A 12331-nucleotide genomic window follows, 5' to 3' on the forward strand; every position below is an offset into this window, starting at 1 on the left:
GACCGGGCGGCGGAGGGAGACGGTGACGTCACTTCCTGCCGGGCCGCGATGCGCCGCGCGGATTGGCGGGCGTTGTGGTGACGTCACTCGGGGGGCGGGGCTTCCGCCACCGCCTCCTCAGGGGCGGTGGAGCGGCGCGAGCGATGCGCGGTGGGCTGCGCTCGTCCGCGGAGACTCCGCGGCCACCCCAGCGCATTCCCGTCCTCAGCCCCAGCCCGTCACCCCATCCCCGCTGTCCCCAGATGCCACATCTCCGTGTGAAATAGAGAAGTGGTGGAATCGCCGTCCCCGCAGGTATCCCAGGACCATGAAGATGTGGCACGTGGGGCCGTGGTTGGTGGGGACGGGCTGGGCTGGACGCGGTGATTACAGAGGTATTTTCCAACCTCAGTGATTCTGTATTCTGTAGTTATTGGCTTTGAGTTGGTGGCTTGTTGAGTGCCCACGGCCTCCGCTGTGGTTAGGGATTTGTAGGGAGTTCTCAGTGTCTCACCACCAGCAGACAGCTGTTTTGGTGCTTGGCAGTGCTGTCCGGAGCCAGGCCTCCACTTTCAACCTTCAGGTTTTCAGGAGAGAAATGCTGCTGAAACCTCTCATCTGTTAGAAGAGACATTGCACAGCCAACAGCATGGGGCTTAAGTTCTATGGTGTGGCCAGTGATGCAGTTCTGGTATCTCCAAGTGACAGGAGGTACATCTGGTGATGGAGGAGGCTTACAGGAGATGTGGGAGACCTTATTAATGAAGCAAATCATTTCATCTCTCTTCTGTGAAACTCGTAATTACATCAAAAGTGGACACAAATGTCACTTCTCAGGGACAGCTTCAAGATGAATGCTTTGTATTGAATGGCCATCAGCATCTCCACAGGTTCCTGAACACCATTGCTGAGGTGGATGCAGCAGGAGAGTGCCTTCAGGATCTGTCCCCGTAGAGTCACTGGGCTTGGAAAGACCTCTAAGATCACTAAGTCCAACCCCAACCCACCCCCACCACAGTGCCCACCCCCCACATCCCTCAGTGCCTCCACATCCACCCTCCTCTTGAGCACCTCCAGGACAGTGACTGCACCACCTGTGCTGAGCGGTGTGCCCTGCAGCCTGAGCGCAATGTTGTGTCTGTAAGCAACCCAAACATAACCAAAGCAACCACAGAAATGCTCACAGTTGTGCATTTCCTTCACTGTGTGTTTGGATCGGTGCCTCCCGAGTGCCCCAAGCCGTCAAGCCAACAGATCTCCCTGGGATTCTCCCTACGTTTCTCCCACGGATGATTTCAAATGATTCATGTCTTTAATAATAAACTTCTTCTTGTGAATAATTCAGTCGTGATGGGCCACACAGCTTTTAGCTGCATACAGTACAGACTGAATACTGAAGGTCATAAGGTGAAAACTGATAATGCTCGTTTTTATTAACAGCCAGCATATTTTTCATAGAATCATAGAATAGATTGGAGGGGACCATGAAGATCACCCAGTTCCAACCAACCAACATCATTTTTAAGACACACAAGTGCGCTCTTCAAAACTGATAGCATTTGCATCTCTCACATCCTTTGAAATGTCGTTTCCTTCATTCTCGAAACGTGATTTTGGTGAGTCGAGTGCTTCCCAAATGGACCCCCATGGTGCGATGCTGCAACGTGATTTATGACTCCGCACTTCGTTAAGCAAGCACATTAATTTCCTTGTGATGGCCTTCCCGAGCTCCCCGTCATTCTCCCTCATTTACGCAGCTCGCTGTGTGCACGACACTTCTGTCCCCTGTAAATCATGTGTGCAACGCAAAGGGTCGCGTTTCCTCCCAATAATAATAACCAACATTTTCACCAGCGATGTGTTTGTGTTCCTGGTGGTGCCTCTGCCTCAGAGCAGCATTATTTAATTACTGAGCATTAATAAAAGCACGTCTCGTAGTCAGGAAGCAGCAGTGAATAAAAAATGATTTTTCTCCTGAAATGCCACTCAGGCTGGCAGTGCTATTGAGGGGAAAAGTTGGGAGTTTGTCATTGGAATTCAGATGTCTGAAAGATCTTGCAGCTAAGTTCCATTTACTGATGACTGATGATTGTATTTACCACCAAAAATATTCCCTCTGCCAATCCCCAACTTGATTTCTTCCTTCCTTCTGTGCTGATGTTGTGCATCCTTGCCTTGAAGCAAGGAAACAAGCTCTCTACGATGCCCTGCCTACCTGGGCTGCTTCTCTCCAAGGTAATTTCAGGCACTAAGGAAATATAGAACAATTTTCCAGGATTTCACACTTTCTTTGTTCCAACAGTTGGCTGTGATTGACTCTTTTCTGTCTTCTGGAACCCAGTTTAACCTCCATGATTTTCCTGAAGATAACTTTTGTTTTCCCCATTGACTCCAGAGTTGTTGTGGATGAGTTCCTTAAGTTCATAGGAACAGTAATTGAATATTTTTCATTTTAGGGCACTCAGCATCCATCATTTGCACCAAATTTGCAGTGCAGACACTTAAAGGAGTCTTTACTGTTAGGAGTTTTTACTGTTTTAGAACGGGGCATTCATATTTACTGATTGCTTTTGGTCAGTGGGATGACAATCAGATTTTCACGTCAGTTTTGAAAGCAGCTGCTGTAGAAGTGACTTGGTGAGCGTCCCCCCCTCCCCCCCTTGGAGCCACTTTGTTTACAGGGCTGAAGTGCTGAAAACGCAGCAGCTGCCAAAGGGGCGAAGATATTCAGCACAACCACTTCCTTCTGTGCTGCTGGAAAGCGTTCAGGCTCAGCTCAGGGTCACAACATCCGCCCGTTCCACTGGGACTCAACTGGAGCAGTCGGAGGCGAGCAGAGCAGAGGGGGAGGTGGGTTCAGTGCTTCCAGACCATTGGGCCTTCAGTGCATTCGATCCTCCCCCGGGCAGCTCTCTGCCCTCCCCTTTGCTCTCTGTTTATTCCCTTCTGCTTTACTCCATTCCAGGCGCCGTGCTTCCTGCTGCGCACCTCGGAGCCAACATGGGTAAGAGCTCCAGCGGTTGATTTGCTGCTTTCTGCTCTGTTCTGTGCTGCGAAACTTTGCTGCGTTTGCTGGTGGGGCTGAGCTCACCATTTTCTGCACAGCTTTGCTCCGTTAAATGCTGCCGCCGTTTTGCACAGCGGCGGTGCTCTCTGGGAACACTCCTTACACCACGATGCTCATCGCTTTGAGCTGTCAGGAGCTGATGCAGCTGGGCTGTGCTGCCCCGAACGGGAACGGCACTTCCAGGAAAGCCAGGAGCAGAGTTTCATTTTTCACTTGCATTGTTGCTATGGGCTTTTATTTCCTTCTCTGCTGTCCCAAAAGAAGGGGAGGGCACTGAAATAGATGGAAATGACTTTGCACATCCATAAATTGTTGTGTAATGTGGAAGCGAGCGCCGTTCCTTCGCCATTTCCAACAGGTTTGGGGGTAGAAGTTAGAGAAACTTCTCAGCAAAGCCAGAGCTCATGATTCAGCAGAAGGGCCAGTTTGGGTTATCTCCTGTGCTGAGCGCTTATCTTGGTGCCAAAGGCACAAAGTGAAAGTGCTTGCTGTGTTCCAATGGCTAAAAAGCGTGGAGCGGCAGCTGGCAGGCTATGATAGTGGCCTTTTTGTGGGAATGGTGGCGGCAGGGAGTCACCAGGTGCTGCGGAAGGAGTCAGCTAAACATTGCGCTGCAGCGCTGGCCGCCGCCAGGAGCAATGGATTGGCTGAAAGCCCTCAGCAGAGGTCCATACATCCTCACCACTTCTCTCCTAAACTCCCTCTGAGGCGTGTGGGCACTTCCACGGTTTGTCTTCGAGGGCTGAGGAGCTGCTGCTGTACAATAGCAGAGATAAAAGGCAAAGCTTCAGGCTCCTCTCCTGTATTTCCAGCTGCTAAACCCAAACAGTGGAAGAAAGTGCTTCCTTCTTGTGTTTACAGTAACTGCATTTGCTATGAGACGGCCCTACGCAGGCTGTTCAGCGGGCAGGGAGGGCCGAGGGCCGGACCTGGTGATCTTGGAGGTCCTCTCCACTGTAATGATCCTCTGAGCGGGCACGGAGGTGGGGACGGGTTGGGGCTGGACGTGTTTGAAAGACAGCAGAGGGAGAGGAGAAAGGAACGGGAGAAGCCAGGAGATGTTTGTCATTTGCTGTAGGTTTTCTCTGGAAAGGAAATCTTTGTGCTCAGAGCGATCTGCAGAACGCTGATTTGCAGTGCTAATTAAGCTGTGGTCTAACGCAGACTGCGTTCCTGCTAATTTGGCTGATTGAGAAAATTGGAATAAAGTTGCAATTATGGTGTATGGAACAAAGCAAACTTTCCACGCTGTGTTTTCAGACAAAAAAAAGAACCAGCAACATTTCACAAAGAATGTGAGATTAAACCTAATGTGCTGAGTTTCTCTATTTGAGGAGATCTTCTATTTGGAATCACAGACCTCCTCGTGCAGTGCATGCACTGCTGGATGGTTCTGCCTGCAGAGAAAACTCCATGAAACGGGCAGGGGAGCTGATGCTGCCTCTGCGCTGGGAATTGTGAGGCTGAATTCTGTGAGATGAAGGCCCAAATTTCCCATCGTTTTTGAGTGTGGAGCATCGCATTCAGTAACTCAAGGAACCTCAGCACTGACCCGACTCAGAGAGACTTACAGACGTCTGGCGATGTCGATTGAATCTGATATCAGTCCACCTCTGAATGCAGAGCCAGTGTGCTCTTAGAGATGAATTTTGAAAGAATGTGGAGACTGAAACCTCTCTAAAACCTCTCCTTTGTTTCTCTTGCCAGCAAAATGTGGAGCATGCGGCCCAGGATACGCGACTCCCCTGGACGCCATGAAGGGCAAGTGCTGCAGCACCCCCTAAATGCAGGCCCTGCATGTGAGGGATGGTTTTCCAGTTCAGTGAGAACTGTTGGTGGCCCATTAATTAGCAAAACCAAGAAGATTTTAAGTATCAGAGGAGATTTGGTTTCACTCTGAACTCAATCCTATGAAGCGCTGTGAGTTTGGTGAAGCTGTGTTAAAACAGAGATAAATGCATGGCTGTAGGATGCCAACACGCAACCAACTGTTCTGGGTTCTATACTGCAAAATAGAGTTTGCCTTTAAGTATATTGGGTACAAATCCCCATGACTCCAGAAATGTTTCAGGGGTGTTTTTGGGTAGACTTATATAGATGCCCACAGACTCTCATAGAAGTGCTGTGAGAGAAGAATGGGAGAAGAGGAGAAAGGACCCAGATGCTCCATGGGACATTTAATGGTATTGAGCTCTGGCTTCCTGATTACGGGTGAGGAAGAATCATAATTCACAGACTCAGGGATTAAAATCAGTGTATTTCAGCGTTAACCACAGTATTTTACCAAAATGATTCTTTCTGACCATGAAATGACTTCTGTTTGGAAGGTCCCCGGGAGGAGATCGTCTACCTGCCCTGCATCTACAGGAACACCGGCATCCAGAAGCCGGACTACTTGGCCACCGTGGATGTTGACCCCAAATCCCCACACTACTGCCAGGTACTGCGTGTGGGACGGCCGGAGCCTCCTGGTGCTCCGGAGACATTTTCAGAGCATTTTCTATCACTTGATGATTTATACTGAGCGTAAAATTAAACCCTGAAAGGTGGCATGGCCTGAGTTTGTCACGTAGCACCTGTGAGACCCTGGGAAACGTGCATGTGGGGCAACAGAAATCTGCTCCATTTATTTTGCAACGGGAGGGTTGACCGACTCGAGTCGGTGAAGATGTTTTGGACTCTGATCTCCATATCTTTAAGGAACGCTGATTCTGGTTTGGCAGCAGAGCTTTTCGTCATTTGTTCTCCTTTCTGTTTTTTATAGCTACCATTTAGGTTTCTATTGTGGAGGAGTGGAGGAAGCAAATTTCCTGAGACTGACAAATCTTTTTGTTATCTCCAAATCCTCTTAGTTCTAGGGGAGAAGGGTAAAGTTAGGAGCAAGAGTGCAAATTAACGAGCCAGTTTGCAGCAGTCCCAGATGCAATCAGGTGAAACCTGTGAACTCTGAGACTTGCAGCAAATGGACAATTGTTTTTTTTTCTGTTTTTCTGTTTGGTTTCTGTTTTCTGTGTAATTACTCCACATCTCCTTAATTAGTTGGAAATCAATTTGACAGCATACAGCATTTAACAAATGCCAGGCGATCGCGATGTCCAACTTTCCTCTCCCAGCTTCTCGCTTCAGCTCTTTGTATCCCGCCCTGACTCCGCTTCCTGAATCACAAACAGCCGCTTCCTTCTGCTCTTTATTAATTTATGCTTTGACACAAAGACCAATTTCTTTGCCTGGGGTGAAAAACGATCCCAGGCTGAATCTCAAGTCTGGTGCTGCAGGTCATCCATCGCCTGCCCATGCCCAACCTGAAAGACGAGCTCCATCACTCGGGGTGGAACGCCTGCAGCAGCTGCTTTGGGGACACCACAAAGAGCCGCAATCGCCTCATCCTCCCGTGCCTGATCTCATCCCGCATTTACGTGGTGGATGTGGGCACGGACCCTCGAGCCCCCAGAATCCACAAGGTACACTCAGGTGACTTAAAATGCCTTTTTCTTTGTTGTGACGTTGACCAAGATTGGCCAAGATGGTGGTTGTGACCAAGACAGTAATTTCGTGGCTTCCAGCTTCAGATTAGAGCGATGGAGTCTGAACAGCTCGGGAGGCTTTTGCCACATAATGGGAACTTGTGTGAGTTTTGAAACTCCTAATTTACTGATAAATTACACGGCAAAACCTTGTGCTAATTAATACCTGATACGGTTGACACATTCAGGTGAGCATATGTAGGTAATATGTTTGTGAGGGATCCCAGTGGCTTCGAACTCGATTGGATTTCCACTGAGCTAAACCAGATCTTTGCATAAAGGACACCTCCTTGATACTTAATCCTTTAATCCTGGGTTCCTGAGCTCATGATGTGTTGATTTTTTAACTTTTTAAAGAAAAATTGTTGAGTACAAAAGAAGCATAGAAGACCAGGCTGGGTGCAGACATACAGGTTGTCAGTCCACACTTGTGTGCTGGTTTCAGCTGTGGTCGAGTTAATTTGGTTAATCCTACACCACTGTGTAAAGCTCTGTACAAAGGGCCAGAAACAAAAGTGGTGTCCTCATCAAGAGGGACGTTCAGGGGCATAATGTGCAATGCAAGGAAGCTTACGGGCTCTGTTGTCCCCCCGCCTGCCTGCAGACATGTCCATTCATAACCTTACAGCTCTGAGATCTTAAGAACGTTGCCAGACTTTAACTGTTATTTCAGTGGAATAAAAACCCCCAAAGGGCTTTTCTTGTGCAGTGGATTTTGTTTCAGGCTGAGCTTCTAACGAAGCTCAAAGACGTTTTTTCCTCTGAACTCCAGAGGAGTGCGACGTCTGAAAATGGCACAGCGGTGTTTCTGCCACTGATCCTAATTAAACCCATTCTGACCATTCAACTGTTGATGTTTTGGAGAAGAGCAGATAAGTCTGTGATGTCGTGGTGGTGGCGCACTATTGGGCTGAGGAGCAGGGAGGTGGAAAGTACTCAAAATCCCCAATGCAGCCACCCTCCTCTGGCACACATCACACCCACAGCTTCCTCGTCCTTTGGGACTTGTCCTCTTCGTGGTAAAACTGGAGTTCTGTGACTGGACTGAAGGTCTGACTGCGTGTCCCCTCATTGCAGACTGTGGAGCCTGTGGAGCTGTTCTGGAAGGGGAACGTGGCAAATCCCCACACCTCCCACTGCCTGGGCAGCGGTGACATCCTGATCAGCTGCATGGGAGATACTTCTGGCAATGGGAAAGGTATCCATCTCGTTGTTTGTCCAAAATTAATGCTAGAGGTGTGTCTGGCTGCAGGCTCACAGTTCTTTGGTGCACCCAGCAGTTCCAGCAGTTGCTTGTTGTTGGCAAGCAAAAGAAAACAGAAGTGACTCCTCCAGGATTGCCTCTGTGGTACTCCTTAATGGAAAGCTACTTAGGGAAGATAACCAGTGTATCAAAATGCCTTGAGTACCTGTAGAGCAAACTGGAGTTTATTTAAAAATGTGATTCTTTAAGAATCTTGCTTTGATCTGCTTTGTCCCATAGAAGTGATACAAATAGAGTCACAACATTTTTCGTAAGGTCGCATTTACAGCGTTTAGCAAATAGATGCCAAATATTGAGATGTCATTGACCTTATTTAAGGCGTTCCTTCTGCTTCCTGCAGGCGGCTTTGTTTTGCTGGATGGAGAGACCTTTGAAGTGAAGGGAAACTGGGAGAAAGGGGGGAAGTGCCCCCCCTTTGGTTACGACTTCTGGTACCAACCGCGGCACAACGTCCTGATGAGCACTGAGTGGGGGGCCCCCAAAGTCCTGGCGTATGGGTTTAACCCGGTGGATGTTGAGAAAGGTGAGGGACCACGGGTTTAACCTGCTAAAGTAAAAGTGGTTCTTTGCTAAAGCTGGAATAATCCCTTCTGTGCTTATTTTTGCCTGACCTGACCCACCAGGGCATTATGGCCGCCACATCAACGTGTGGGACTGGAGCTCCCACACCTTCCTTCAGGCAATTGACTTAGGGAAGGACTCCATCCCGCTGGAAATTCGGTTCCTCCACAACCCCGATGCTGCAGAAGGATTTGTTGGATGTGCTCTAAGTGGAACAGTGCATCGCTTCTACAAGACAGAGGTAGCGACAGCCACAGTGACGCTGGGTGTGTTGGAAATCCAGTGCTCACCTCGGAAGTGGTGCAGTTCTGAGTAAAAAAATACATCTCATTCCTGTCCAACTCTAGCCAAGCAATAAGGCTGTGCCAGAGGGTAGACCTTCCTACCAGCCCATGCAATGGCTTTCTGAAGCCACCGCGTGGCCCCTCATTGCTGAGCAGCCCCATCATGTCCATCCCTGCCATGCAGACTCGTGGCTGACATCAGGGCAGTCACAATGCTGCGTTTGCTCCTCTCTTTCTGCAGAAAGGAGACTGGGCAGCAGAGAAAGTGATTGAAGTACCCAGAAAGAAAGTGCAGGGATGGCTTCTCCCCGAAATGCCTGGTGAGTGTGAGCGTGGGGGGAGAAGGAACGGAGCATTCTCCTTTTTGGCTCCATGGTGCCGTGCAGCTCTTTGGGAATTCTTATCCTCGAGTAGCAAACACTTCCCTTGTCAAACACTAAAGTCTGTTTGTGTTCTTTGTATGATACTTGAAATATACCCAATTCTTCTTGCTTATGAGCCAGCAGGTGGGAGAGGCTGTCAGGGCTCTGCTCCCACATTGCTCAGTGCTGAGGTCCATTTCTCGGGGAAATAGTTTGAGTCTTTCAACAGCAGACATCCTGTGAAGATTATCTGCCCAAAGTGTTCAGGAAAAGTCCTGGGGATGCAGCTGCAGCCTGAGCAGCCACATCCAGGGATGTCTGTGCCTGTTCTGGCATCATTCGTCTCATGGCTCTGCTGCTGAACTTTCATGCAGGTCTCATCACTGACATCCTCATCTCACTGGACGACAGATTCCTCTACTTCAGCAATTGGCTGCACGGCGACATCCGCCAGTACGACATCTCCAACACGCGCCGGCCCAAACTGGTGGGGCAGGTGAGCAGCACCAGAAGATCCATCCCACACAGCAGCACAGTCCTGTTTCCCCCTTTATCGCTTTCACCTTCCTTTGGTACCCCCACCATTTCTCACTTCTCCCCCCTTGGCTGCAGGTGTTCCTGGGAGGCAGCATTGTAAGAGGTGGGCCTGTGACCGTGCTGGAAGACAAGGAGCTGCAGTGCCAACCAGAGCCGTTTGTGATTAAGGTCAGCTCTCTTGCTGTGCACTTACAGGTTGTCAGTGCTCTGCTCATTCTGATCTGTTTTGAATCTCTGCAGTGCAGACAAACATAGAAAGCAATACATGAGCTATAAAGCATATAAAGCAGTATCTGAGCTGTAAAGCCTATGAAGCAGTACGTGAGCTAGCTTGTGTCTTGGCTCCCAGCCTGGGCTGCAGGTATTGCATTTCAGCACGAGATGGAGTAAAACCTGGTGAGCCTTGTGGGTCCCTGTGGAGTTGTACAAGCTGTTCGGTTGCACCAACGCCCATGTAATGACACCTTCCCTGCTGCTGTTAGTGACTGGAAGCAAATGCAGTGTGTGTTCATCGCCCCTCGTGATAACCATGCAGCAACCAATGGCCAAAGCTCTCCACCAGCTCCTGCTGATCTGCAGCGTTCCTTGTGGGTGGGTGGGTGTGGGTTCAGGTAAAGAGTTCAGCAGCACCTGGCGTCATGATAGAAAAATTAAAGAGCATTAATTATCCCTGGTTATCAGCGATTATCAGCCGTCATCAGCGTTCATTAACGTTATCACTGTCAGGGCAACTACTTATGGAACCTCTTATGGGATGTGCAAGAACTGCATGTGCTCATACGGAGATCTGTTGATCAGAGGATGGTGTCGGGCTGAAGATCGTCCCAGGAGGTCCCACAAACTCCTTTGTTTCATAGTGCAGATTGAAACCCAGCTGCGGTGGAGCTGGGATGGCAGCTCTGTCGTGCACCCATCCATTGCTTGATTCCTGCCCGTCTGAGCACATCAACACCAGCCCTTCACCCCTCATTTTCTTCCTGGTTCCTGGTTCTCACCTTTGAGGCTTTGAATACGGAGTTAGGCTCCCAATAAAGAATACTTTGTCTCCGAGGCAGATCTGCTGCTCCTGTGTGCAGGAGTTCCAAGTGATGGATGCTCCTCCAAGCAGCAGAACCACTGCAATGCTTTGTTCCTCCCTGCTGTTGCCCAGCATGCCTGGAGCACTCTGTGCTCTGTTCTCATTGCAGGGGAAGAGGGTGCCGGGTGGACCGCAGATGATTCAGCTCAGTTTGGATGGGAAGAGGCTGTACGTCTCCACCTCTCTCTACAGCGGATGGGACAAACAGTTCTACCCAGATCTTGTCAAGTAAGAAAAGTTGGCTGAAAGAGGAAGGCTGGGTGACCCCGTGCTCAGGATTCCTGTCTCAAATCAAGGCGCGCGTGCAGCACGGGGGCAGGTTCTGTCTTTGTCACACAGAGACCCAACAACTCCGAGTCCTCTGACGTTTCCTGGGTCCCTTTTCCAGGGAGGGCTCCGTTATGCTGCAGGTCGATGTGGACACTGAAAGAGGTGGATTGAAAGTGAATACAGACTTCCTGGTGGATTTTGGGAAGGAGCCCGACGGGCCGGCGCTGGCTCACGAGATTCGTTACCCCGGTGGTGACAGCACCTCGGACATCTGGATATAAGAGTGTATGGAGCCATTTTCTTGGCTGGTTTGCTGTTATTACTGATTTCTTGGTTGATTATATTCCCCCCCCTCCTCTTTCCTGCAGGTGAATCAGTCCAGCGAACCACTTTCTGAACTTCGCCTTCCATTGGGGTGAGCCACAGAAGCTCCGCTTTATGCTCATTGTCTGAGGCAGACGAGTAAACCTGAAACACATCCTGCATCTCTTTTATTTCCTTGATCTTTGCCTTCATAAAGAGCTGTGCAATCACTGCCTGCCTGCAGGCCAACCTCACAGCTTCTAAGGACTGATTGCTGGGTGGTGGAGGAGCCGCTCCTGGGTGACTCCTGAAGTGAACATTTCACAGAGTGCCCTTTCCCTGCAAAGCTTAATTTGCCCGTTAAGTAATCAGTGATTTACAGCACAAAATCACGCACTGCTAACCCAAAGCCTTGTGTTTCCGGAGCTGGATTACCTTTTAACATTTGTGCACCGATTCTGTATATCAAAGCCAACAATAAAATCATTCTTTGAATCAGGTGGAACTTCACTTTCTTTTTTTTTTCTCTTTAGCACTCCAGCATTATTTTGTTCCAAAGAGCATAAATAATACAAAATAATACAAGATCTCTGCAGGGAGCAGCAGTGTCACCTGTCTGGAAGTCACTCGGTGGGGGATTTCTCGTTGCTGCAGCCACTGCTGTTCCCACTGAGCAGAGAAGCACTCAGAAAGCACTCCCGTTGTGCATGGAAGGCACTGATTTGTTAGGAAATCATTTGCTCCACTCAGTGCTACCGGAGCCCATTTATTTATGTCTTTGTTTATCTGCTGTTTCCACGATTTCCAACTGTATGACCGGCTTCTGAGCGCGGCGATCCGCCCCGCGGCCACACGAGGGCAGAGCGCACCGTGCATCGCGCTGCAGCGCGTCCGTCCGCGCGGTACGAAGGCGCCGCGCACCAAGTCCCCAAATCTCAAACTCGAGAAGGAAGAGAGAAGCAAAGGGGAAGAGCTGACCGAGATTAAAACATGTCATTGTTTCCCAGCAACTGCAAAGCTGGATGCTGAGAAAGGTGAGCAGTGAGGGAGAGCTTTTTCAGGAGGGAAGCCGATGGATCTCACTGCACTGATGGGATCTGTC

General features: G+C 49.5%; 1 protein-coding gene across 2 annotated transcripts; it reads left to right on the forward strand.

The window, feature by feature from the left end:
• Positions 1-2692: 2692 nt before the first annotated feature.
• On the forward strand, positions 2693-11727 carry LOC128071914 (methanethiol oxidase-like). Of its 2 annotated transcripts, XM_052665095.1 has the most exons (14): positions 2693-2829; positions 2945-2983; positions 4754-4807; positions 5374-5486; positions 6322-6507; positions 7648-7768; positions 8175-8357; positions 8458-8636; positions 8921-8999; positions 9416-9537; positions 9654-9746; positions 10766-10884; positions 11045-11211; positions 11295-11727. In XM_052665095.1, the coding sequence occupies exons 2-13, from the start codon at positions 2980-2982 to the stop codon at positions 11205-11207; spliced, it is 1416 nt and encodes a 471-aa protein (XP_052521055.1). In that variant the 5' UTR covers positions 2693-2829; positions 2945-2979; the 3' UTR covers positions 11208-11211; positions 11295-11727. The 2 variants fall into 2 exon arrangements, with proteins under 2 accessions (XP_052521055.1, XP_052521057.1); XM_052665097.1 differs by lacking the exons at positions 2693-2829; positions 2945-2983; positions 4754-4807 and adding an exon at positions 4842-4966.
• Positions 11728-12331: the final 604 nt, after the last annotated feature.

Source organism: Tympanuchus pallidicinctus, unplaced genomic scaffold (assembly GCF_026119805.1).
Source record: "Tympanuchus pallidicinctus isolate F22 unplaced genomic scaffold, pur_lepc_1.0 scaffold61, whole genome shotgun sequence".
NCBI classification, from domain to species: domain Eukaryota; kingdom Metazoa; phylum Chordata; class Aves; order Galliformes; family Phasianidae; genus Tympanuchus; species Tympanuchus pallidicinctus.

Excerpts from the sequence above, each read along its gene's own strand:
- LOC128071914 (XM_052665095.1), top strand. Across the intron at positions 7,769-8,174 it reads TACTTCTGGCAATGGGAAAG|GCGGCTTTGTTTTGCTGGAT; the intron begins GTATCCATCTCG and ends TGCTTCCTGCAG. Across the intron at positions 8,637-8,920 it reads ATCGCTTCTACAAGACAGAG|AAAGGAGACTGGGCAGCAGA; the intron begins GTAGCGACAGCC and ends CTCTTTCTGCAG.